This window comes from Platichthys flesus, chromosome 19, assembly GCF_949316205.1.
Source record: "Platichthys flesus chromosome 19, fPlaFle2.1, whole genome shotgun sequence".
NCBI classification, from domain to species: domain Eukaryota; kingdom Metazoa; phylum Chordata; class Actinopteri; order Pleuronectiformes; family Pleuronectidae; genus Platichthys; species Platichthys flesus.
This window is the reverse complement of record NC_084963.1, coordinates 13,710,318-13,736,099: the sequence shown is the minus strand read 5'-3', so window position 1 is coordinate 13,736,099 and position 25,782 is coordinate 13,710,318. Positions and strand designations below refer to the sequence as shown.

The window sequence follows — 25,782 nt, the reverse complement described above, 5'->3', positions numbered from 1 at the left end:
TCCACGTATGGAAGTCAATGCAAGGTCCTGATAAGGACCTTGCATTGACTTCCATACGTGGACAAAAGTTTTCTGTGCAAACTTTTGCTGTGCAAACTTGCTGTGCAAACTTTTTGCTGTGCAAACTTTTGTGTGTTTGTGGCTCACTCTATATCTTTGCTTGTGCTACGTTCGTCACGACTAGAGCCACAAACCACTGCAGATGGTGAAGTTGCATTCTAGATAAAGAAGGCGCCATGCAGAAATATAGAATAAAGACGATTCTTCTCTCTAAATCTGATTGGAGTTCATTATGGTGTTGCATAAGGAAGCAGGCACAAGCTCTTTGGCCTCAAGTCTTGATCTTGACAGAGAAAATGTCCGGATGGCCAACAGGAACAGCACATTCTAACTTGTTTAGTGTCTTTTTCCATTATTTTTCTCAGCAATCAAACTATGTGTCTTAGAAAACCATCTCTGTCGCGGAGCTCTTGACTCTGGCATGTCTCAGTGTACTTCCAGTCAGCCCTGGCAGAGTTTGTGTGAATGAGATTAGGCCTACAGCGACACGCGAAGGAGCCAAGACAGCACAGGCTCGACTCTGACCACAGACATGGCGGAGCAAATACAGCTCTACAGGAAACAGTGCCAGAGAGACCGAAGAAAACTCATGTGAGCAGAAATAAAGTACTACAAGCACACAAACTGTGACCACTGCAGGACAATGTTTTCTGATGGAGCCAGGGTCAAAAATCACACAAAGTCTCAGCGCTGTGCTCTCTACGAACCCAGCGGCTGATTGTGATGCGGTGGAAATGAACCTCATTGCGTGGAATCTTTTCAGGCTCCATTACAAAACATTTGGAGTTCATTTAAGGAAAGGCATGCACTGGCAGGGAGCGTCACGGCGAGGGGAAGACGAGCTCATTCATCAACGGTGCAGTGTGTGATCAGAGTTTGTTACTACGGTTTGGTTTTGCATCACCAAATGAGCAAATAAGGCGCCTGTTTGCAACGTAGGAAGGAACGATGAGGTATGACTCCAAAGATTAATGAGGTTTGAAATGTGTGCGTGTCCATCAATCACCCAATTCCGTTGGCCAATGTTACCCCTCCCTGCTTTTGCCGCCCATGCATGCCTCCATTCATCCACTTTACACAAAAAAAAAAAGATTCAGCGGCAGCTTCGCCCTGCAATCTCAGCCGCAGTCGGCGAGCAAAAATAGACCCTCGGCGAGCTGCAGCCTCTGAAACCCTCTGACGTTCATTTTCACCGACTCGCCCCCTCCCTCTTCTTCCTCCCCTGAACTTCTCACATCGAGGGACGTTTGAGTGCGTTTGCTTTTGAAACGCTATCAGTTTCTTCATTAACCCCGCCCACTGCCAAAGCCACAGTGTTTGTGGGGGGGGGGGGGGGGGGGGGGGGGGTTGTTAGCTGCAGCTTTCCGCTTGTTGGATTGGCACAAGACGGTTTCCAGATGTAGCCCGAAGAACACCGCGCTCCGTTCAAGTGCACTGTAAACACAGCGGGCGAGGGAGTTGGGAGCATGTGCGTCTTTAAAAGAGAGAAGGGGAAAAAGGAGAAGGAAATATGTATTAGGGTTTGTCCTCATGTGGTTTCCTGGCAAAGCTCTTACAGTAGACTTCAAAGAGGTATGCGAATGAAGAACATGTGTTTTCAATGTCAGACATGTTTTTTAGGGTTTTTTGTCAGATCTGGGAATGCACTAACAGACGGGACCATGTTGATGCGTTCTCAGACAAACCGGGTGAAAGTGGTGGAGGGAGGCTGAGCTGCTGAGGTCTCCCTCTGTGTTACAGTCTGTCATAAAGCACCCAGCTGGGAACTGGGATGATGGACATTTTTGCTGACTCAATGCACTTGACTGCTTTACGTACTAGGAAAGTTATTAAGCTCACTCTCTCCAGCACAATCTCACACAAACACACACACACACACTCAGACATACCCACACACACACACTTTGGACACCAATATTTTCCTCTTGCATCAGTAGAGCTGCAATGCTTACTCGACAGTTAGAGATATTATTGATTTTAAGAGACGGCATTTCACCTGTACCTGCATCTCTCTTCTGACTTCCAGTAAAATAGAAGATTCAGTTTGAGTGTCTGTTATTTGATTATGAAGCTTTAAGCCTCCGAGCCACCTCTGACAAGTTCTTCCTGACTGTTTCTTGGTTAAAGCAAAAGGCCCGGTCGCACAGACTCGAATGCGAAGCAACTGCTTTCACTAAAAAGGAACTCCACTCGAAGCCACATTGCGATTCGCTTTGCGTCAGAAACTGTTTTATTCGGCTCAAAATGTTATGAATTAATCTGAAATAAAAACCGTTGAAGAATCATCGCATTACGTACTTTTAATATTTTTTACACATCCGTCGTGGATCTATCTCGGTTGCTACATTTCCTAGAGATTAGGATCGTTACGCTAGTGGCTAATGCTGCTAATATAAACTCAAGCCACCTTCAAGCAGAGAGGAAGTAAGGGTTAAGATAAAACAAGATAATCCCTTATAAGTTCCACTATGGGGAAATTTGATATGTTACAACAGTAAAGGGGATAATAGAAATATGAAAAATATAAAATAAAATAGTCCAAAAACTCTGTACCATTTTCTTTTTTAATCCCAAACATAAGAAGTGACGTGACAAAAAGTCATCACATTTCATGCAATAGCTTTGAATGACTTTTTATTTGTTATTTTTATTTTGCACACACAGACTTTGATATGTCAAATTGTCATTCCTTTGCTTCAACATCGTCTAAATCGCTAATCGAATCACAAATAGTTGCCGGACAACTTTATATTGATCATTTAGCCACATGCACTCGAGCCTGAAGAAGATGCCGCGTCCAGGACCTGTGATCTCTCGTGACGTGTTGATGCAGTTTCGTCTCACTGGTCTGACTTCCATAGAAGGTTGTAGCTGGGAAATTGAGGCGGTGTGCGCAAGGCTCATGGTTCTGCTCTGCTCAGTCGTACAGTCAGTCCCTCAGTGAGGTCTGATAAACACTGGACTGTAATCACTCCCATATGTGGCTGCATAGCTCAGCACAGCCCGGCACAGTTCAGCCAATGCGCACAATGTAGAGCACCAGGCTCATTTAGACAGAAAAATAGACTAAAAAAAAAGAGGCTTGATTACAGCCCTATGCAAACTTTCCCTCTTCGACGGGAACATCTGCTTCCATTTAGGGCTCTAAGACACAGACCTTTATTAAAATGCACTGTGCACTGCTTCGGGAAAACATGGAGGCTGGAAAAAATATTCCCCCATGTTAGTTGGCTGGAAGAAAGCCAGCGTGCTGAACTGGGTATCGGCTGAGATGTGGCCAGCTCCAGCACGGCCACTAGCCACATGTGTACAAGACTCACACTGGCAAAGTGAAAGTGAGTGTGTGTGTTGAAGTGAGTATGAATGTTCAGAGGAAGTGTGTGTATGTCTGTGTTAGTGTTTTTGTGTGTGCGCAGTGTGAGCTGCTTCACAGCAGCCCACTGCCCCCGTCATAACCTTCATGCGAGATCCAGGAGAGACGCAGGAGGAAATGGAGCCCGTGAAGGGTTACTGTTGTACATTTTTACCCTGCGGTTTTTTTCAGGGAGGCCGGCCCAAAAAAAACTCCCCTCGGTTTAAGAGAGGGAGCAACAGAAACAAGTCGTGAAAGAGTGAAAGAGATGGAGGCGCAGTTTAAAAGTACCTGTGGAGGAATCAAAGACGGAAATAGTTTCAGTGGAGGTTGTACTGGCTCAAAAGAAGTTGTCGATGTGGTAGACTCTGTTTTGGGAGTTTCACCAACTGTACACAGGCCTGCGGCTGAAGTATAGTAGAGGGATTATGTTGCATGCTGCTATTTTTCCATCTGCAGGGTTTACTTTGGCTAAGAAAATACAATGCAAACACTGTATAAGATACAGGTGCCCACACACACAAATATTAAACTAAACACACTTTGCACAGTTTGCACAGTTTTTATAATTTATCAGAAATTGCACGACATGCCTCTGATTATTCAGATAAAGAGGAAGAGCTTCAGTTTCACGTCGCCTCTCAGTGTGGGAACACCCAGTCAGAGAAGCGGCATCACACATGTGGTAGCATAAATATGACTCAGATATGGTCAACACTTTTAGATCAACCTAACTTGTTAGAACAATGAGACTTGAAGCACTTCACCAGAGGTGAGAAGCTGTGCTGAGGCACGTTTCTTCTTCCGGTGCCTTTTAATGATGCCTGGTTAATGTGTGAGAAAGTTATTTTATTTCCAGCTACTTAAAGAGTTATTGGTGACTTGATTTGAAGGCCTGATAGATAAAACACTGATAGATAATAATTTCACAGTTGTCTTGTCTGAGATAACAATGGGCTGGTTATGGTTCAAGAGGTAGAGCAGGAGGTTTGTTGTTCAATCCCCCAGCACTGGAGCATCTGAAGTGTCCTTGGGCAAGATACTGAATTGGCAATGGTTGCATGAATAGTGTGATAGAAAAAGCGCAGTGTATTGAACCGTAGAAGCTGTATGAATGTGTGTGAATAGGTGAATGCAACTTGTACTTTAAGTGCCTTAAGTGGTTGATCATAGAGGTAAGTGCTACATGAATACAGTTTCCATTTACTCTATGTCACAGGCTCAGCAATACAGGCAAAATGTACCACTGTGCGCTCTAATCGAAGTGAGGAATACATCTAGAAGTGAATTCCTTTTTTATGCAGTTACTACAAAAGTACCTCCGTTTAAGGAAGTAGCTGTTAACTGTACCTAATTTCAAATTTGCAGTATCTTGCCAAAGCCAATTTTGTGTATAGTTAATGGTTCAGTGTGTAGAATTTAGTGAATCTAGAATCTAGTGGTGAAGTTGCACGGTGAAACTGAATCCCTCTCACCTGCCCTTTCGAACACGAACGAGAAGTTGTAAGTTTGTCCATAAGGGGCTACTATAAAAAAATGGCGGCCTCCGTAGAGAGGACCAGCTCCAAAAATATAAATATAAAGGGCCCCTTCTCCGGTAGAGAAAAAAACGATTCGTACAATTTACACGATTACACACGAGTGAAAACATCACTAGGATCATTTTATAATTAATAGATCTCTTTACCTAAATCTTACACACTGGACCTTTAAGATACTTGTGAGGACAACTAAATTTGCAGTGAGCAGCTGTGTTAGCCCTTTACTTACCAGTGACAAATATTACATCTCTAGCAGATATATACTGTTTGATAAAGAAAGTGGATTTCTAAATTTTTAACAAACAATGTTTTAATACATTTTGTTTTATTAAAGAGATTTACTCTGAACACTTATTGCACCCAGTTCAACATTAAAAAAACATAGGTGGGTTAATGGAATTATAAATAAGTAGAAAGTGCTTGTGGAAACTCTTTAATAAACTCTTTTGTTTCTTATTTAACTGTGATAAAGGATCTACCCACAAGAGGGCAGACTCTCCTTGTTTAAACGCTAATCTGACTATATTGTGTCATACATAGATTAAGTGGATACAAATATGTGAGTTAAGAAAAGATTTTGTCACTTTAGACATTTTCTATATGTCAGTTTGAGCTTTGTATTTGTCAGATCGACCAAAGTGATGAGTTGCATAAAAAATACAGCAGTTCAAACAGTGTAGTAATGAGACGCCTGTTGCTCTGGTCATTCACAATTCCACTAGGAGGAGTAAGCGCTGCGACATGTGTGGATTCAGTTCAGGGCTTCACTCAGACACAGACAACAAGCTCACTGTGTTTCCTTGTGTCCAGCACGAGGAAAAACCAAGTGGTAATGTGTACTTTCATCTTTGAACTCAGCAGTAGTCAGGACAAACGTGCACTGTCCCAAAAAAGCACATGCATGTGGCCGGAGGGCAGAGGGCAGCGTGGTGGCCAGGGCCGCTCCGGTCGTTTCAGACAAAAGGTTAATTCACCTGATCACATTTAATGAGAGCGGCATCACACATGACACCGTGACATTTCACAGAGGCCACATGGTGACCCGCTGGCATTTTGCGGCGGACTGGAAACAAAGGGGCCAAGGTCTGAATCCAAATCATCTTTCTGTGTGTTTATGTGTTTGTGTGTTTGTGTATGTGTGTGTGTTTGTGTGTGTGTTTAAATGAATGCCAGCACAAAAAACTAACAAAGCAGGACAGCTGCTTGCTTATACCGTAGAGTACTTCTAGAGGTTTGAACACATCTGAACCAGTTGCAGATCAGAATGAGTTTAGTGATCACACACTTACTTAAGTACCTACACAGCAATGTAATAATACTTCATTATGGAGCTGTGAGTCTCAATGATTTTCATTATTGATGTTTAATATGCTGATAATCATTTATTAATTATCAGTATGCTTGTTTTATCAGACCAACATCTCTAAACTCAATTATGTTCCCTTTACCTTGTACATATGAGGAAAAAGGCATCAAACCCTGACATTTGAGGAGCTCCAACTCCTGAATATTTAGCATTTTTGGTTGAATAATAACAGAGATTAGAATTTGTGTGCAATAAATGTTCTGTTATTTGAATAATAAAATAATCTTACAATCAACTATCATATCCTCAAACTCCTACGTAGGTCATAGAACAGGCTATCCTATATTGTAGGCAAATTTGTACTTTGGAAATACGGAACAGATAGATTAGCTTTTATTTTGCATATAGGTATTGTAATTCAGTGTGACTGTTCGTGGGATGGTTTGTGATGTTAGCTCTTTTTATGGGAAATATTGGATATTTTTACCCATATTGGGAAACTTTGATAATATCTTTTACAAGGTATTTTATAAGCTCATTATTGGTCAAGTCTTAACCAGTAGCTACAGCTGAAATACATAGTTCTCTCTAGAATGTAGTGGAGGGGAGTTGTAGTCTACTGCGTGATAAAAATCGATAGTTTATTTTAAAAAAATAGAAAGATAGAGGTCCCAACAGTCTTACTAATCCAAATTAAAATTCAATAGATCAAAATTTGCACTCATAAATATCAGTCTGCTAAACATGTCAGATTTTTTTTCATCAAGATTAATAAATTATTCTGTCAGAAATAAATGAAAATGTTGAAATACGCTCGATCTTGTAATGTTAACTAAAGAGAAAAAACATTCCATGATCTGCTTCCTGATCCAGGTCTAAAATTTGATTGGCTTTTCCATGAGGCATACCTCACCCTTCATCAAGTTATCCATCCTGATGTTTTTGCATAATACAAGCAGTCAAATGCAGGTGAGAGCCTCGCATAAAAAACTAGTTTACTTGAGTAAATGCTTCATTTCAGCTAGTCATCTGTATTGACTGCAGCACGCCCCAGGGACAAAGCTTCATCAGAGAGAAGTGTTATCATGTCAGTCCTATTTATTTGCATGTTGCACCGGAACGTGTGTGACATGTAAAACCCCACCGTGTTCAAACTGGTAGTTTCATTACGCTGTGTGCGGCCTTGTTTATACTGTACGTGTGTTTGTTCATTTGCACGCATCTCTTTTTATAGCGATGACTACTGTCAGACCCAGTGCGATATAGAGTTGCTGCACATCCAATCACGTCATACGCTTTCTCACACACACACAGAGTAACTGAGGCCTTGTTTATCCTACGCGTGGGAAAGGTGCTGTGGTCAGACACGGCTTACGCGGTGAGACTAAAGGGCCGGAGCGGCAGCTGACCACAGAGATGGCGGCGCAGCTCCGGGGGATTAGCACGCTATTGACCAGGGGGCTGAGGATAACCGCCGCGAGTGCTCTTGCATACACACATGCAGCTTGTGTACCTGTGCACCACAACAACCAATACTGGCACGGGCACATGGATTTGTAAACCCACACAGTATAATGCTTACACCCACATTTATACCCTGAACTTTGAAGTTGCAGTTGTCTGGGGAATGCAGAGCCTGGGATAGTCCATCTCTGTCAGGTCTCACACAGACACACACACACACACAAACCCACAGGAAGATTGAGGGCTAATGTTTAAATTCCACCTCCTAACTAATGACGAAGCCCTCGACAGTGAATGAACACTTCCAGCCTTTAATCAGCAAACGGTGTATGCATAACATGCCAAGTTCTTTAAGTTAATACAAGTCTTATCACGATGTAATTTTAGCTTTTCGTGCTTTTTAATTAGCTCTTATCTTACCAACATAACCTGACTCTCCCTGGGACCCCAACAAAACAGCATTTAATGTTGAATGCTTGAAATGACAAGCAAAGAAATTAAAATATGGAGACATGACATGTATAATGTCCTTAAAATGGCTGTTTATACTCAAACCCATGACATCACATTGACCCCTCAGAACCAGAACAAGCGCCCAGCAGCTTGGTGACACACTCGTAAATGGTGGTTGGTCATACAGTGACACATAGCCATGTTGTCAAAACTGGGTTTGTCCACGAACAAATGACACGAACATGAAAAGGTCATATCAAGTACTGCCGTGTTATTTTGATGACTATGTCAGGAATCCCGCTGAAGTACTAGACACTAATCAAACAAGTGGGTATGTTCAGATTGTTCTGCATCCATCTCAATCTTAATATCTGGCTCTTACCAGAACACATTGTATATCAGAACCAATCAGTTCCTGTTGTTTGGGTGCAGGAAAGTAGTCATGCTAACAAATGACTAATGTTGTCAAAGGAGATTTATTTACGTAGACAGTATTGATCCTGCTGAGCCTATTTGACAAAGAAATCTGGATTTCCACTCAATCAGGGCGGCACAGTGGAGCAGTGGTTAGTCCCGTCAACTCATGGCCAGAAGGTCCTTGAACCTGTCGCCCAAATTGGGTCTTTCTGTGTGAGGGTTGCATGTTCTCCCTGCGTCTGTGTGGGTTTCCTCCAGATACCCCAGCTTCCTTCCGACAGTCCAAAGACACGCAGTGCAGTATAATACTGGGGACTCCAATCTGCCCGGAGGTGCCAGCAATATGCCGGCGACCTGTCCCGGGTGAGCCCCATCTCTCACCCAATGATTGGCTCTGTGGGATAAGCTCCAGCCCCTGATGACCCTCAAAGGATTTTAATGATAGATAATGGATGGATGGATATAAAATAACAATCAAAGTCAGATTCTCTCTAAGTTGTCTTTGCTCAACTATATACTATTTACTATACTCTATAGTTCTACTGATAGTCAACATACCTTTATCAAAATCATTGCTGCTCTGCCTTCCATGCCAACACCCTGAGGCAAATAGTGATTTGTGAATATGGACTATACAAATAAAATTGTATTTATTTTATTTTTAGATTTATTATTATGATTGGTTGGTTGATTGAAGCCATCAGGGAAACAGACACGAACGCAAAAGGCACATCTTGTTTTCCATTGTGAGGAATCTTCACCTGGACCAGACACATTACACAAGTTCCTTCTCTGATAACAGTTTTGTTCTGCATTCAGGTTAATAGCTCCCAGGCCTCATCATCAGACGAGTCTTTGAACAGGAAGTCTATCCTGTTCTAACTTCCCTTTATCCAGGCTGACTTCAGAGGCGATTGTCAGAATTTTATTTTTCTAAAAGAATATGCAAAGGGCATCGAGCTCAGTGCGTGTCAAAGTGTGACAATGGGAAGGTGTGTGACAAAGTCGAGTTCATGCAACATGTATGAGTTTTGTGTGAGTGTGTGTGTGTTTACGTGTGTGTGAGATCAGCCTCAGGGCTCCAATTTGAGGTGGGGGTGTTCAAGTATCTCATTGTTGTTTGTAACTCGACGCTGACAAACCCAGGTTTTATTTCCAGTGGTCTCTGTAGAAAACACTTTTTACTTTTAATCTGCTTCGGGCTGTAGCAGATTACCGCTGAATTTCCATGCAAGCTATTTTCAAGGGTAGTGTACGTTCAGAGAGAATAAGAGAGAAAACGCGTTGTGTGTCAGTAGCTTGAGGTGTTTTCCTTTAGCGTGCCGTGTCACAGAGGGGGGTTTCTGCTGATTAAAAATTGATGAGGAGCTGAGTGTCGTGTTGCCCGGGCTGAACATTCCTGCACTCTTGAACGTGTGTGTGTGTGTGTTTGACTGTGTGTGTGTGTGTCTGAGCTACAGACATAGGCTGGGGCTGGACTGTTGCGCAGGTATCAGATTTACCTCAGCTCATGTTTCACCTGCTGTTCTTTGTGTGTGTGTGAGCAAAGAATCAAGAATTAGCATCCCTCCTTTATGTGTTAAAACCACATTACTCTGTTTTCCTTCATGTGTCCTCCTCTGCACATGGGCAATATCACTCATTGCACATACAAGTGACAAGTATTTCTTTCAGTCTGTCTTTGCTTTTCCTTCCTGTTGCATTACACCCTGAGTTTTGAAGACCTTCAAAGACTTTCTCATGTCAGTCTGACATCTACTTGTACTCTTTCGGGAATTCTAATATTGATCTTCACTGAGAAGGGGTACCTTCCTTTGGTAATGTACTTCTTCTCTTGAACCAAATGCTAACGGAGGATTCAGCATTTCAATTTAGACATTAGGTATCTTTCATTGTTTTTGGGGATCAAATTTGGGCTTTTTCTTGCTCAAAAACGCAAAAAAAAGGGCAAAGTTATTTTTGAAAAACTCCCACCTCATAGGAAAACCACACTTTAATGCATTTTCATGTAAAATTGGCACTGTGGATTTTATCCACAATCACTTACATTGGAATCCCATAGGGATTATTTTCACGATCCATCAATTAGCAGTTTTATAGTGGCTTAAAACTGTTTGTGTTTTTACAGGTGGATAAGTAAACATGATTTTAAGATGAGCATCAAGACACGTGTTCTTTTTGGGGGCCCAGGTAACAGGATGCTATCTTTACCTGCACTAAAAACACATCATTTTAGTATGATTTTACACATTACGACACCTTCCACATCCTAAATAACCCTATTTGTATTTCTGCTATTGGATGTTGGAGACAAACAGGATGTTCGGTGACCCTGTGGTCAGATAATATAACGTACGTTTCTTTGTCTGTGAAAACTTTCCGTTGATAAATAGGAAGCTGCGTTTGTTCTACATGAAACATATAAAACAATAACCATTTCCATTTGGGTGTTATAACCCCCGACTGAATAAATCAGCAAACTTAGTTCTATCATTGTTTTTACACTTTTACAAACAGGGTTTGTGACAAGTTTAGGTTTACAAAACACAAGAGTGGATGTTTCTGTAACTCAGTTTCACTATAATGAATGGATGAGTAAATGCAGATATCTGTGTATGCAGCTGTTTTTTTCAAAGACTGACCAGAAAGTGAAATAAGGCGAATGTTCAACAGTAGAAGATAGAAAACAAGTTATAAAGGTAAGATATAAAAAAGTAGAACTTGACTGATGATTATCAGAATCGGCCACAAAAGTCCATATTGGTTGGGCTCTATAAAAAAGAGACAAGGAAGAGGGAGGCTACGTGAAGGAATGACCTCATCACTGCCCCATCCTCCTGTTCAGTGGGATTATGGGTAAACCCCTGGGAGCATATAAGAGTGATTGATTGGTGAAGATCAGAGAGGCCAGAGAAAAACAGAGAGAAACTTGGCACCACTCTCTACCTCATCATTTATGGAGGTTTATTAATGGTAATTAAAGACTTTTATTTATCACTATTTACATTTACATTGGAGACTGCATGGATTAAAATCTTGTATTAATTATAAATACAGGGGTGATTCTCATTAGAGCTTAAACCTATAATTATGAACTGTTTGATTACCAGCATTTGTAACTTAAATATGTTTTCGCTTCACTGACAAATGAAACTTGTTAAACAGTAAAAGAAAAAACATTTTAATGGGTAATGCACAAATGAGCTTTTTCTCTTTGAAATTAAATGTATCAATAGTGTTTATATAAAAAATGTTGTGGTTATGTACCTGGCAACTCCAATGTACTTATTTATAAGTTTTCTAATAAATAAACCAACGTCTTGTCAACAGACGGATATAGATAGATAAATAGATAGATAGATAGATAGATAGATAGATAGATAGATAGAATATCAGAGCTGATTTATTGTAGTTTAAGATAATAATTGGCTGTGGAGGTTGAAAAGCTGCAGGCAAGTCTTCCTCTCGCCTCACAGGGGCGGATCCAGGGGCAGGGCCGGGGGTTGGGCACTTACCACAGCTGAAATTGAATTGGCCCCTGAAGAACCCCTGTCTGTGGTCTTCTTTTTTTTTAAATGTATAAACTACTCACTAACAATAATAATTATTATAATAATAACAGCCCAGAGCTGGAGCACCAACAGTGAACAGGGAATGACTTAAATGTGCAGTGCTCACTGAATCAGGAATTGTGCATCCTTGTTGGACATGTACAGTAATTGGCCCCTCTGTGTAAATTCTGGCCCCTTGGTGGCTCCAAAAAAAAAATCAACGACCCGCCACTGCTGCATCCTGACATCACTTAGAACTGTAGCTGCAGGAGGCTTCGCGTAATTGACGGTGATGTAACAGCAACTCAAAGAGGGGGCATAAAAGACGATAAGACTCATCTGCTCTGAATGGTGCCTTTTACTCTGCAGAGCCCCGAGCGACAAAAAAAAAAAAAAAAAAGCGGTGACGTGTGTGTGTATGACTGTGGGGAGGGGGGGGGGGTAGAGGAAGCAATATAGGAGGAGAGAGAGGGAGAGGGGGGGATCACTCAATAAACACACAGCTCCGCTACACCATCATGCTGTGGCTGTGACCAGTTGCGCGCAAGAGCCAGGAGGAGCCCGTGACGCGTCCGAGCAGCAGCCGCGGTTCGATCAGCTGTTGTCGGTGATGTACCTGCGCTCTTAGCCGGAGGAGGAACATTCAGGAGGAGGGAGAAAAGGGGGGAAAAGGGAGAAACAGACGCCGGCTTGTTGTTGTCGCCACGTCCGCTGGACTGACATCGCATGGGGACATGAACAGTGTGGATCCAGCCTCTAACAAACTGTTGACTTTCTATCAGCGGTAAACAACAAACACCCGAAAGACACGACACCCTGCTCTGCCCTGTGTGTTTCCTGCATGATGCCACATCTCATCTGTTGAATGCAAAAGCTTTTCCGTCGTCGCTCTTGTCACGTCCCTGCAGCACGGGCAGATTTTACGCATAGACAAAAGGCAAAAGGCTGATAACACCTGCTCCTGCTTTACGCAGCGTTTAAAGTGCAGTTATTGCCCTCCTGCAGTGGCTGTGTAGTGTTTACAGTGTTTGCGTGGAGTGTCAGACTTGTGTGGATGTGCATCAAGTGCATGATTTATTGATCTTATTTGTTCCATTTACTGCGGGAAGGCTGTTGTCGAACTGAGCCGCCACTGAATCCACAAGTCCTCAGTGTGGAAGTGTTGACGCTCCGGCACAGACTCTAAGACAGCCACAGCAGCTTTTTTAATTAAAACGCAGAAGCTGTTTTAGTTTTATTCAACTGTTCAAACTGAATCATCCCTGAGCTGAGCTGTCTTCTTCTTCTTCCTCCTCTTCTTCTTCTTCCTCTTCTTCCTCCTCTTTTCTCTTTTTTTCCCGGGACATTACAGTGTAGCCTTTATGGAAAATCATGAATAATTCATGGCGTGCTTCTCAGTCTAAGGTAGACTGGAGGTGCATGCGGCTCTGACAGCAGCAGAATATCGTGTACGAGGCAGAGCATCCGGCTTTAACTGTGCAGTGGAGATCAGACTTGGTCCGAGGTTCCTCCGCTACTGCTCGTTCGCAGCCTATTTACTGTTGATGGATCTGAAAAGTGCCACCACTGCAGCAGCTCTTTGCCAGTTGCGAAGCAGCACCGTGAGGCTTACTGGGCTGCAGTGACACTTAAACACAGTCAGTGATGCCTGTAGCTCAGGTGCAGGTTTCCATGTTGTAGAGAGAAGAGCCAAAGAAAAGCAAATGAGAATGAAATTCATGAAATGCTCTCGTCATGTCGCTCCCATGGTGGCATGATTTTGTTTCGTTTTTTTTGTCACTTAATGATTGTGACTTATCAGTTCACTAGGAGCTGCAGCAGAGAAGCTGTGAGTTGGTGTTTACTGTGCATGTCGTGCACCCAGCAACATTTGTAGCTTTAACTGTGTGTATTACTCGCAAGGTTTGGTGCATGCATCAGCAGAGTTTACATTGGGTTGAAACTGGTTGGAATCCCAAATTGAATGATTATGAAACAGTTTTCATCTGCATCATTTAGCATGTGGAGCTCGCATGTCTGCAGCGTAGGAGCTGCTGCAGAAAACATTCCACTGACATTTGAATTATTTAAACTGTCAGTTTCAGCTGCCCAGTTGTGGACGTAATATATGTGTGAGGTAATTCTGTACGAGTTGATGGGCTTTTTTTAAGCTTTTCATCGTCGCTCCCTGCAGTTTTTTTTGTTCTCCTTCTGACACAATCTCATAAAGAGCCACTTTGTGGAATGATCTAAGAGTTTAAACTGATGAATGGACTGGCTTTTTTTTTTCTGAGCACGAGGAGGTTTAGTATGATGGGCAGCAGTGTGATTTACTGTATACGTCACTTTTCAGTGGATATGGAGCCTTTCAGTGGCCACTGTCCACTGCCTTATGTGACAGAAACCACAATTTGTAACCTTTCCCGTACTCCATTACTGAATATACATTTTTCCTCTGTCTGTTTCAGAGCTATTTATCTTTGGTCAAAGCTTTCAAAGTCTTTTTTTTCCCCCTTTGGTTAAAAGCCATTATGCTGCTGGAAAGCAAATATCGGAATTGTGCAGAGTTCGAGTTATGATTTCCAAACATGCGGCCATAGCTTTGAATGCGGGATAATGGTTTCGAGTGTGTTACATGTCACCAAAGGGCGGGTCTGTTATATTTGTATTTAGCCACAGTGTTGTGCTAAATGTGGAAGTTACAGTTTATCCTCTGGGAAACCAAGTTTAGTGGCCAACTATAGCTCTTGTAATATTTAAGGATATAATATATAACAATTCTTCATTTAAATGTCTGAAAATGACCTATGATATATATTTTGTTGACTTAACACTTTCCCAAATTGTATATGTTAAAACGGAGAGAATTCCTGTTATATTCAAGGTAGCGGGACTTATCATTTTAGTCGCCTTTTAATTGCGTCATATCAGCGTGACCAGATCATTTTCCCGTCTTTGCTGTAATTCCTTAGGCAAATGATTTCAGACGAAAGAAGAACACACTGATAGCCAGTTAGCCTATTGTTGTTTTTATTCCTTTTTTATTCATTTCCATTTTTTCTATAATGTGAATAAAACATGAATACATTACCTCATCCAGGAGGGTGGCCCAGAGGTGCAGTGTTACGTACTGTCCTAGTTCGAATCCTGGTTTGGCCGGACTCCTTCTGTGTGGAGTTTACATGTTCTCCTGTGTCCGTGTGGGATTTCAGCTTGGACCCCGGCTTCCTCCCAAGTCCAAACATCTTCAGATTGGGGCTAAAGTAACTTTAAATTGAAAGTTAGTGTGAGTGTGAATGGTTGTTATGGTCTGTTTGTTGGCCCTGTGATATGCTGGTGACCTGGCCACAGCGTATCCCGCTTCTCGCCCAATGTCAGATCCCAGCCTCCCCCTGTGAACCTCACAGGATAAGCATTATAGATAATGGATGGATGGAAGGTCCTCATCCATGAACAATACTTGCGCCATAGTCTCCTCAGGTGTTTTTTCATTGGCGGTAGTGATGAAGACAACACCTCCCATGATTCCATGCTGCTTCCCGACGTGAGGTCATATTATGTCTTTAGTTACATTTACTGTTTTAATTGGGAGACCCCTAGCAGCTGGGCGAAGTTACTCATTGCAAAAAAGTCTTTACTGGAGAGGTGGACAAACCAACATCATGTCTTAACAAAATATATTTATATTAAATGGATATAAAAAGCTAGCCACCTGAATGCAGAGAAGACAAAGTGGGCACGTATTAAGGTAGAAATGCTGTGATGGAGTCCAGGTTGTGATGGGGCTACAGCAGACCCCCACCCAGATCACCGAAGCCAGCGGGCAGGGAGCAAGGAAGCGGTGATGGATACATCCTGCAGTACAGACACACTTTAAGATGTGACCTTTAAGATTGAGTGCACATTATGTATAAACAGTCCCACTCTGGCTCCATCTCCTCCTCCCGCAGAGAGGCAGAGAGCGAGAGAGAGCAACCTGACCAGAGAGGGAAGAGCTGGGGGGAGATAGGCGTGGAGTGGGGGGATGTGGTCCAGCGAGAAGGAGGAAGCTAAAAGCATGCAGGACATATACACCCCTCAGACAATCATACAGACATTAGATACAAAGAAATACACAATCCATACAAAATACGAACATCAAATACGCTCAAGACCTTTTTTAGATTCTTCTATTTGGATGTTGGCTAAGACGTGCAACAGGGATTTGTGACGGACCGTTACAGAATGCTTAGTGAAGTAAATTCATCCTCGTCAAATTGTGTTGTGCCGTCAGAAACATTCACAAAACCTAGATATACATGTATGGCGGTATATCTAGGTTTTGCGCAGCAGAATAAGCCTGCTGTAGTAATGACACATAATCCGCCTCGTGTCTCTATTCACTTGCGTGGGAGAGGCAGACGTAACGATGGCCAGCGGGCGGTGCTGTGCAGTGAGAAGTGACGGCTGAACCTCGCCTGCGACCCGGTGGGTTTTGGCACGTTAAGATTTTGGTGCAATTTGACGTTTCTGCTCCTGGTTTTTCCAAAGTGAGCTCCAGTGCACAACACCTGTCGATTTGTATCCAGCTTATCATTGTCTTTCCTTCTTAGAAACCTGCTTTGTAACTAATCACTAAAACCACCTAATGTTTCTTGACATTTTTCCAGTTTAACCAGTCTCCTTGCATGGTGTGAGACTTTGCCCTGGTGTACCGTAAATCTTGGCAATAATTCTGTAGATTAAAGTAGATTTATATTGCATTTAATATTACAAAGAAATCAAATGCTACCAAAGAGCTGCGTGGCTGTGTGTGGATCTTTTTTTTTTATAACATCTTTGTACTCTAACATTTTTGACTTTTTACTGTGCTATCTACTCAGATCAGGCTGGATCAATAGTAATAGAATAAGCATGTCTGAAGATAAGAAGTGATAAATGGGTTGCTCAGTGGTACATTGTTAACGTCGACCAGTTCACTGACACAACACTGAGCCTCGAGTCTCCAGAAAAGTTCTTGTGGGGTCATTGTGCTGCAAACTGCCGTCGGCAAAAAAAGCTGAAAAGATTGCAGAAGTTAGTGGGCAAATAAGTTTCAATGGTTGGGATCCTGAGGGGACGATGTCTACAAGGTGCAACATCTGCCGCCGTGTTTTTTCTATTTGTCACAGAGGAACTTGGGACATTAAGCAACATGCACCCGGAGAAAGTCCCTGTGCTCTCAGATAATTATTGACATTCTTTTAACTGTGTCTGCCTGTTTTGCACTGTTTGAAGTGATATAATGAGTTCATGCCAGAGATAGTTTTTTTGCTAAAAATATAACTTAGCTCCATAATAATGCATCGATGTATGATCTTGTCCCATGACAACAAGATGGTCACCTGCTGCTTTTCCCAAACCATCAAACTTTACCTCCATCACTGCTGCCAAGTAGGTTGTGTTTCCCCCCTTGTCCGCCTTGTTTGTTGGTTGGTTTGTTTCTAAGGAGGATTATGTAAAGACTACAAAATGCATTTCCACCAAACCTGGTGGAAGGATGGATCAGGTGCAGATTCAGATCAGGGAGAATATCTTCTTTAACATTCTGAGATTGGGTGTTTTTGACACTCTCACAGATTTCCCTGATTAGCTGCAGTTTGATTGAACTGAAAGGGAATGTTGGGCCGCGGGCGGATGTGTGCTCTTCCAGTTCTTAGAAATCGATATGACATCTGTGTCTTTAATGTGAGCTTTTTCGTCAAGCAACTCAGATAAACGACAGCGATAATAAAGTGTATTGTTGTAGAGATTTTTTAGTGCAAATGGAATCTCTTTGTCAAGCATTTCATTCAATGTGACACAAGAGAGAAGTAGACTTGATGTGAGATTGTGTTCCTAATATAGATCTACGCTGCAAGTGGCTTTTAGGCCCATGTAAATATTGATATTTAGTAAAACGCCTAAGACCACTCTAAAGTTATTGTATTGCGTTTTTAAACGTATGCCTTTTGCATGTGTGCCACTTTCTTTTACATGCGTGAGCGATTGCATTCACCCTGTGTGTGCGTTTTACTATGTGACCAGCAGTCGCGCTACCAGCCAGTCTCCATCTATCACTCGGCCATAATTCAATCAGGATCCACATCTCAATCAGAACTGGGTTGGCCGCCTCTCCCAGCCAGTCACCGTGCCACTGCTGGCCACGCCAAGCCAACAGACACACAGACAGGAGGAGGGGGAAGAAAGACAGAAAGAAAAAGGGAAGGGAAGGGCAGTTAGGGAATGAACCTAGCGTGAAGAAAGTGGTCATGAGCAAGGAGCCGAAGGGAGGTTAAGGGACGGGAGAAAAGCAGATGCTGCGACTGCCCCTCATGTATGAGTGATGTCACAGTTTACCGTATTTTCATGTGGTTTGATGGAGGCCATGTGTGTGTGACCGTGTGTGTTTCTTTTGCAGCTCCGCCTCGGAGGACCTGGGCTGCAGGCGCGGAGACTTCAGCAGGAAACACTATGGGTCGGTGGAGCTGGTGAGTCCCACCCACAACGCACTCATCTGCTTGTTGCTCTCTTTGTGTCTCAGCGTCTCTGTCTGCTCATCTTCTTCCCCCTCCTCCTCCTCCTCCTCCTCCTCCTCCTCCTTGTGACCCCCCCCCCCCCCTCCCCTCCTGGCTCTCACTCCCACGTACTGGGTGTGGTCCAGAGATGTGCTTTTGCCAGAGATGGATCACAGCCGGTGCTTTGTCAGCGCCTCCAAAGTCCCTGCGTTGCTGATGTGAAGCTGCTGCTGCACAGTGTGTGTCTTTGTGGTCGGTTACAAAGCTGTTGAGTCATTGTTGGTTCGAGGGAGTACGCACGTGTGTTTACGAGCGTGTCGCTCCTCTGAGTCTGTACATCCTGATAGCCCGGAGGAGCAGGAAGTCCCAGAGTTTTTGCGCTGCGATCGTACTTCCTACCAGAGACATGTTATTGGTTTGACCGCGGGTGCCGCTCACTGCTTGTCCCCGGCAGATTAGGGTTGAGGAGAAACCACATGCCGCCTATCAGCGCCAGCAGACTGACACCACGCACTGTACTGCTGTACGGGGGGGGGGGGGGGGGGGGGGGGTAGAAAAAGAGAAATAGCAGTATCCCAACATTGTGGAGGGTGTGAGCCAGGACCAGATCAGGACTGTTCCTCTCTTGCACTTCACATGCTGTTATGACTTGTCGTATTCATGAGTCATGTAATGGATGAAAACGTGATGATCACAGGTGGAATCATCCCAGGTCTGATACTAGTTTCCCCCACGTCTATGTGGGTTATCCTCAGGTACGCTGGCGCCCGCCTCCCACAGTCCAAATATTGGGTTTAGGTTAATTGGAGACTATAAATTGTTGATACGCGTGAATGGTTGTTTGTTTCTGTGTGTTGACCCTGTGATGCATTGACTCCATCTTCCCACGCCACCCTCACAGGTGAGGAGGACTAAATGATGGATGAACGGATAAGAAATACAGCAATTAAAAACACCTTATATTAGGGCTGAACGATTTGGGGAAATAATCTAATTGCGATCTTTTCCCCCAAAATTGCGATTGCGATTTAATATGCGATTTTTTTCTCCCAAAAAAAACATAATGAATGATTTAAATATGACCAACACAATATTAGATACATTTACTGTACAATATTCTTTCCCACATTTTTATTTAACTGCTCATTACAGCAACAAGGGAAAAGAAATCAGTGTGCATTTAAGTAATTTAATCAAAGTCATTGTAAGTATAAACACAAGGATTGCACTTTCTTTTTTTATTGTAGGTGTCTTACTGCTCCCAAGTCAGTAACAGTTCCAGTGTTGGGGAGTTTGAAAACGTATTCCGTTACAGAATACATGCCCAACCAATTTGAGTAACGTATTCTGAATACTTGGATTACTTCCACATTGAATATATTTGTATAAGTGTTGGAGAGCGGCGTTGTTATAGTCAGTGGAGCAGCAGCAGTTTAAGCTCTGTGTCCGTGGATGCGGCGGGCCAGCTGGATGCACCTTGCGGATCAGCAGCTCCGTAGATTCCCGTTCATGTCCGGGTGGTCGTGCAGCGGTGATAACACTTCTTACTAGGGTAGACGCAGGAATGAAAAAATCTCACATTCACATAGAGGACACCGACTAATGTGTCAAGGGAGTGTGTGGTGCTAAGAGCGTTGTCACGTGATCTCCGCAGCAGCGTTAATTCAGCACTTCCTGCCTCTTCCCGCTGCACCCGGCTGCTCCACCTCTCGCCTGAATATTGCGGAGGATTCGCCGCTGCTGTGAACGTGTCTGGGTTGAAAACCTCCCCCCGGGTTGTGCCTGTGTGAAAACAGACTCTGTGTAAACTCCCTGGACAATTCTCTGGATTTTACCTGCAGCGGATGTTTGAAAAGGACCTTACAGTATAAACCAACTACTCATGACGTTATAGACCTGTACTGTGTAATTACATTTGAGTGTACGTGTGGAGCGCTGCCACATTTTGAGATACATTTTCTGTTTGAAGTCATTTTGATAATAAACATTTCCGTTAAGAGGTTGTGTGGATCGGGAACACTTTGGGAAAACACATTTCTTTGTCTTTTATTTAGAACAGATTTTGATCAGGGTTTTCATTTTGCTTAACATGCTCACATTTAGATCTGCAGTGTGTTAATGTTTAGTTAATACTCCATTTATCATAAACATTTCTTTTCAAATTAGCAATAAAGATTTGGCTGTGACGGCACAAGAGAAAAGGCGGAGGACGGAAGTTATAACGATTAATTCCCACCAACAATATTTACAGTACATAACTTCAATGAAGAAAAAGTGATAACATCATGGATGCACAAGAGGAAAAGGCACAGAGTCGGCAAAATCATTAGGCTACATCGTCAGGATACAATGAACATCTCTATTTCCTAAGTAGGTATAAAAGCTATGCAAAGTTAAAAAATAAAATAGATTAATATATAAATAACATCCTCTTCCTGATTCCTATTCTTGTTACACGTGAAAAAGTCAAAAACAAAGTAGGAAGTTGAATTCACTGAATACACTAAGGAGTAAGGAAATCAATACGCTGCTGCTGCACACACACTCACACACACACGCACACATTGGCCCTCAGCCCATATTACATGCCCAACTCACTTCAGTCAACACATGTGAGGTTCCCACTAACGTCAGCTCACACTGAAATACACACAAACCCTTCATGACGGCCTCTGCACTCACAGGTAGAGACAAACAGCGCCAGCGCACAGGCATCTCCCGCCCTGTGTGGTCCCCCCTCGATTCTCTCACACCTCCGCGGCCCACTCTCAGAGGCTTAATTGTGCATTGCGCACTAGAGCTGAAGCCGACGGCAATTAAACCCATTTAATCCTGATGCAGCAGCTCTGAGAGAGTGGTGCTGCTTTCCCACTGAATTTAATTGTCTTTACTCGCGGCCCAGAGATGAAGGCGGTGACGAATAGGGGGAGAGGTGGGCGCCGCCTGTGTCTGAGGCTGTGTGCTGTGAAACACACAGGAAAATAAAGGCATGTTGATTCTGTAGCTCTGTGTGTGTGTGTGTGTGTGTGTCTGTGTGTGTGGGTGTGTGCGTGTGTTTGCGTGTGGTGTACTTGTACTTATACCTTTGTGAGGACCATTTCAAGAATAGACCCTACATATTTTTGATGGCAAATGCATTATCTTCACAAATATATAAGTAAATGTGTGTGTGTGTGTGTGTGTGTGTGTATGTGTTCATGCGTGTGTGCGTGCGTGCATCTTTGCATGTGTGTGTGTATGTTTACAATTATCTGTCTCAGCTTTGTGTTGCATTGTATGTCGCAGTTTACAGCAATAACTCAGACTATAACTGAGACTAGTGTGTTGGTGTGTGTGTGTGTGTGTGTTGAGGGGATATAGCGGTCAGTCCTGCATAGTGACTGGTGAGCAGACGGCTCCTCTCCCACCTGCTTACCAGTGTTACTGTCACTGCCTCGGAGGCTTTTCACTGCACTGTCACACCGAGTTTATTCACACTCTCGGCGCGGCTGCGTCTCATCACGCGTGTCGCCGCCTGTTTGTGTTTATTGACATTAAAGTGAAACTGTGTAGCTTTTGCAGCGGGCAACGTGGCCACACGTGGTTATTACAAGATAACGGCAAACTGCGTTTTCTTTCATTTTGGGATTGGTGCGTTTGAGTCACGTTTTTGTTTTTGTGATACATCTGTTGCTGTGTTAATCATGAACTGTCTCGGTGGTTTTAGCAACACAGCAACAACATGTTACTAAGCTCATATAGGCCACTTTTGTGTTTTGTTATCCACTCGTTTGAGCTGAAATTTGCTTTTGGGCTCAGTTGCTTGTATTTGACACTTTGCTGAATCTGCCGGAATCAAGAATACAACTTTATGTCTTGTCTTGGTAACGTGGTGCAGTTATGCTCAGTTAAGCTGCAAACTTAGTGTAACATAATTAGACCTATTGCACTGCTGACTAAACATAGGGAATTGAGTATATAGCTGGCATTGTTGTTGTTGTTTCTTGTGCATCACACAGACCAGTAAGATAGCGTGAAGAAAGCTGTGATGTCATCGTTTTTCCAACTGCTCTGTTTATCATGTACACAAGGATACACAGAAACTGGACTTTTTGAAAAGTGCACTTTGGAAGGTGAAAGGCCCAAATGCAAAAGAAATAGTTTATTTTGCTAAATATCCCAGTAAGTGTGGACAGGGCATAAAGCTTTCCTCCGGAGACCAAAGCTTGTTCTAGCTCCTTTAAACCATGCATTACTTGGTGGGTTAAGGTTTTTCTCTGTAGCATTTGGTAATGCATTTGGAATTCTTGAAAAAGAAATGTGCATCCTTGAAAGTAATTGAATTTTCAAGGCATTTAATTGTATCAGTATCTCTGTCTTACCAGAACATTATAATGTACTGCATGGCGGAATAAAGGTTCTCTGCCGTTTCTGATCATAACCCCTGTCACATGTGCGAGGGCATCACTCACCTCTCTAAAAGTCATTTAAAACACCTCAGGATGTTTGGTTACTCATCCAAACATCCTAGAATATGAAAATCTCTCTCCCTCTATGTCTCGCTGGGGTCTCTCCGTCTGTCCCTCCTGCTCGTCTCTTAACTAATCCTGTTTCACGGCGGCTGTCGCTCTGCTGCTGTGCTGTGGGATCCCAGGCTTCGCTGCAGCATTCGAGGGCCCTTATAGCTGCTGCACCCATACCAGCGTGACTCCTGGATGGGTGGGTGGCCCCCTGGCTTCAGTCCTAGTCATTAGTTTAGTCATCACCAGTGTTGCTGTGGCATCACTGGGCAGATATCGACATGGGGCCGTTGTTATTGGTCCTAGCCACAGGCAACGTCGATGCTAATCCGGGTGCAGTCGATGGCTGCATGGCAAACAGCCACATTACAGACGTTGTTAGTCTCTGATTTACATTCTCACCTCTGATTCTCCTCTTGACATTGTACGTTGCAATTTCCTGTCGACATATACGTTGTGCAGCCGTTAGTTTGTATGATCTCAGTATCACAGATCGTAAGCTATTCATTTAACGAGTAACATATTTTTTTTTATTGATCTAATTGGTTACCATGTATTTTTAAAAGTTAAGCTTCATATTCTTTGTTTTTTCTTCTCAAGCTCTATCAAAAAGGCCGAAACCAACATTGTGTTACTAAGAAGAATAGTCGTATCCACAGTAGTGTGTTCCTCAGAACTAAAGAGCTCCATTGTTGTTAAAAAAAAAAAAAAACTATTAAAAACACAATGGGAGTTAGTGTCACAGAGGAATCGGGCTTCGACTGCAGACTCCAAGTTCCTTGGTTTTGGTCTTTTCACGGGATTTTCTGAGGAAAAGAAAAAGACAGAACATCATCAGATTTGTCTTTTAAGCCTAGATACAGTTTATATTCATGATTGACACCAAGCAAAGAGACTCCTACAGAATAAATAATATACCCATGAATAAACTATGATCATATAAACTAAAAAATATTATTATTACTATTTCCCACACTCACATCTTTGTCAGTGGACTTCTTCTATAAATACGGCTAATGTTTTGATTCCAGACTCTGACCCACTTAGACACTTATTTCAAACCACTTGAAGTCTCAGTTTTATTTTATAAACGCAGCCTTTACTCATAGCTTTCCTGAACTCATGCTTCACCTTCTAACTGTTTTGCATTAATTAGACACACACACACATAGAGACACACATTTAGGTTTTCCCACAGTATTCAGCTAAATGAGGCGTCTGAGTTGTGCCTGATGAATGTAGCGTGTGAAATGACAAAGCTATATTCGATTTTATCAGTTACAGCCATAGTTGATAAGGTAGAATTCATTTTGTTACGATATTTCACCTAACTGGCTAAAAGCTTGAGATTTGAATGTGTCACAATGATTCACACTGTTTGATTCAGCCCTTCAAACTCGTGTTCCTCATAGAGCGTATTACACTTCACCTGCACTCTTCACCCACTATTAGAAGTAGCAGAATTGGAAGCTTTGCAGTTGGATGTCTCCAGTTGGAAAGTTCCTTGAGTCATAGTTAACTTGTGATTCCCTTAAGCTTGTAATATTTTCTAATATGTTTGTTAATCTTTGGTACTGATGATTTAGCCGGGATAATCCAAGCTGTAAAACTGAGTCACAAAATAAACTCTGTAGAGACGTTAACGAGATATTTACTTTTTATTTTTGTGAAACTCAACAGAGTTATTTAATAAAACCACATGAAACTATTTTTTTCATTTTTCTGCACCACCTTCCGTTTGACCTCTCTGTTCAATCTGCCCCCCTCCCGCCTCCCTTCCATTTCTTTAGCCTTTTCTGCCTTCTCTCTTCTTCCACTCTTGATCTCCTTCATTTTTCATCTGTCATTCATTCCTTCCCTCTGACTGTGCACCTCCCTCTCTCTTCAATGCCCCCCCCCCTTCCTCCTCCCTGCTACTTACTACTTCCCTCCTCACCCTCTGCCACTTCCTCTCCTGCTCCGCCGCCCACGCCTTCGTGTTCTCTGCCTTCCTGGAGGATCGTGGCTGTGCATTAACAGGCCCACTGATGAGATCAATTATCTATCAGCATTCACAAAACGATTGATTTAATACTCCAACAAACAGACAGACACACACACACACACACACACACACACACACACACACACCCACACACACACACATCTCTCCCTGCACTGCAGCGCTCCTTTGTCCTGTGGGCCTTGGGGAAATCGGACGCTCTCTGAGTACGCGGTGAGCCTGATTGTGTTTGTGAGATGTTCAAGTCGTGCCCTAAAGTGGGAGCTGTTTAAGTGTCAGTTGTAAGAGAATGTGTGTGCGTGTGTGCGTTCCGTCTATAAAGCTAACCCCTCGTCCCAGGGGCTTACGCAATGGGGAGAAGGCTATTATTCTTTTATCATTCGGCTTTTTGTTGTCACTACGTCGCCCTTTGACTTTTCTCCCTGTTGGCCCCATCCGTCATTCCTTCCCTCTCTCAATACATTTGATGCCCCCTCTCCCTTTTTTTTCCTCTCCGCTTCATCACTCCACTTCTCTTCCCCGACAGCGCTGAGACGTTTTATGGGTTGTTTGTTAAAGTGTAGAGGCATAACCGGCTCCCCCTTCTCTCCTGTTTCCTCCCCTCTACCTCCCCTGCAGGCCCACAGGGAATCGCTGGGAGTGC

General features: G+C 43.0%; 1 protein-coding gene across 6 annotated transcripts in view; it reads left to right on the top strand.

Moving 5' to 3' along the window:
* garnl3 (GTPase activating Rap/RanGAP domain like 3) overlaps positions 1 to 25,782 on the top strand; it is a 62,009-nt gene that overhangs the window by 5,075 nt on the left and 31,152 nt on the right. For 5 of the 6 annotated variants that reach the window (XM_062412922.1, XM_062412918.1, XM_062412920.1 and 2 more), the window contains exon 3: positions 18,542 to 18,611. In XM_062412922.1, coding sequence (XP_062268906.1) covers positions 18,542 to 18,611 — 70 coding nt within the window. Of the gene's footprint in view, positions 1 to 12,666; positions 12,929 to 18,541; positions 18,612 to 25,782 lie in introns of those variants that run through there. The other variant, XM_062412919.1, reaches the window with a different exon arrangement.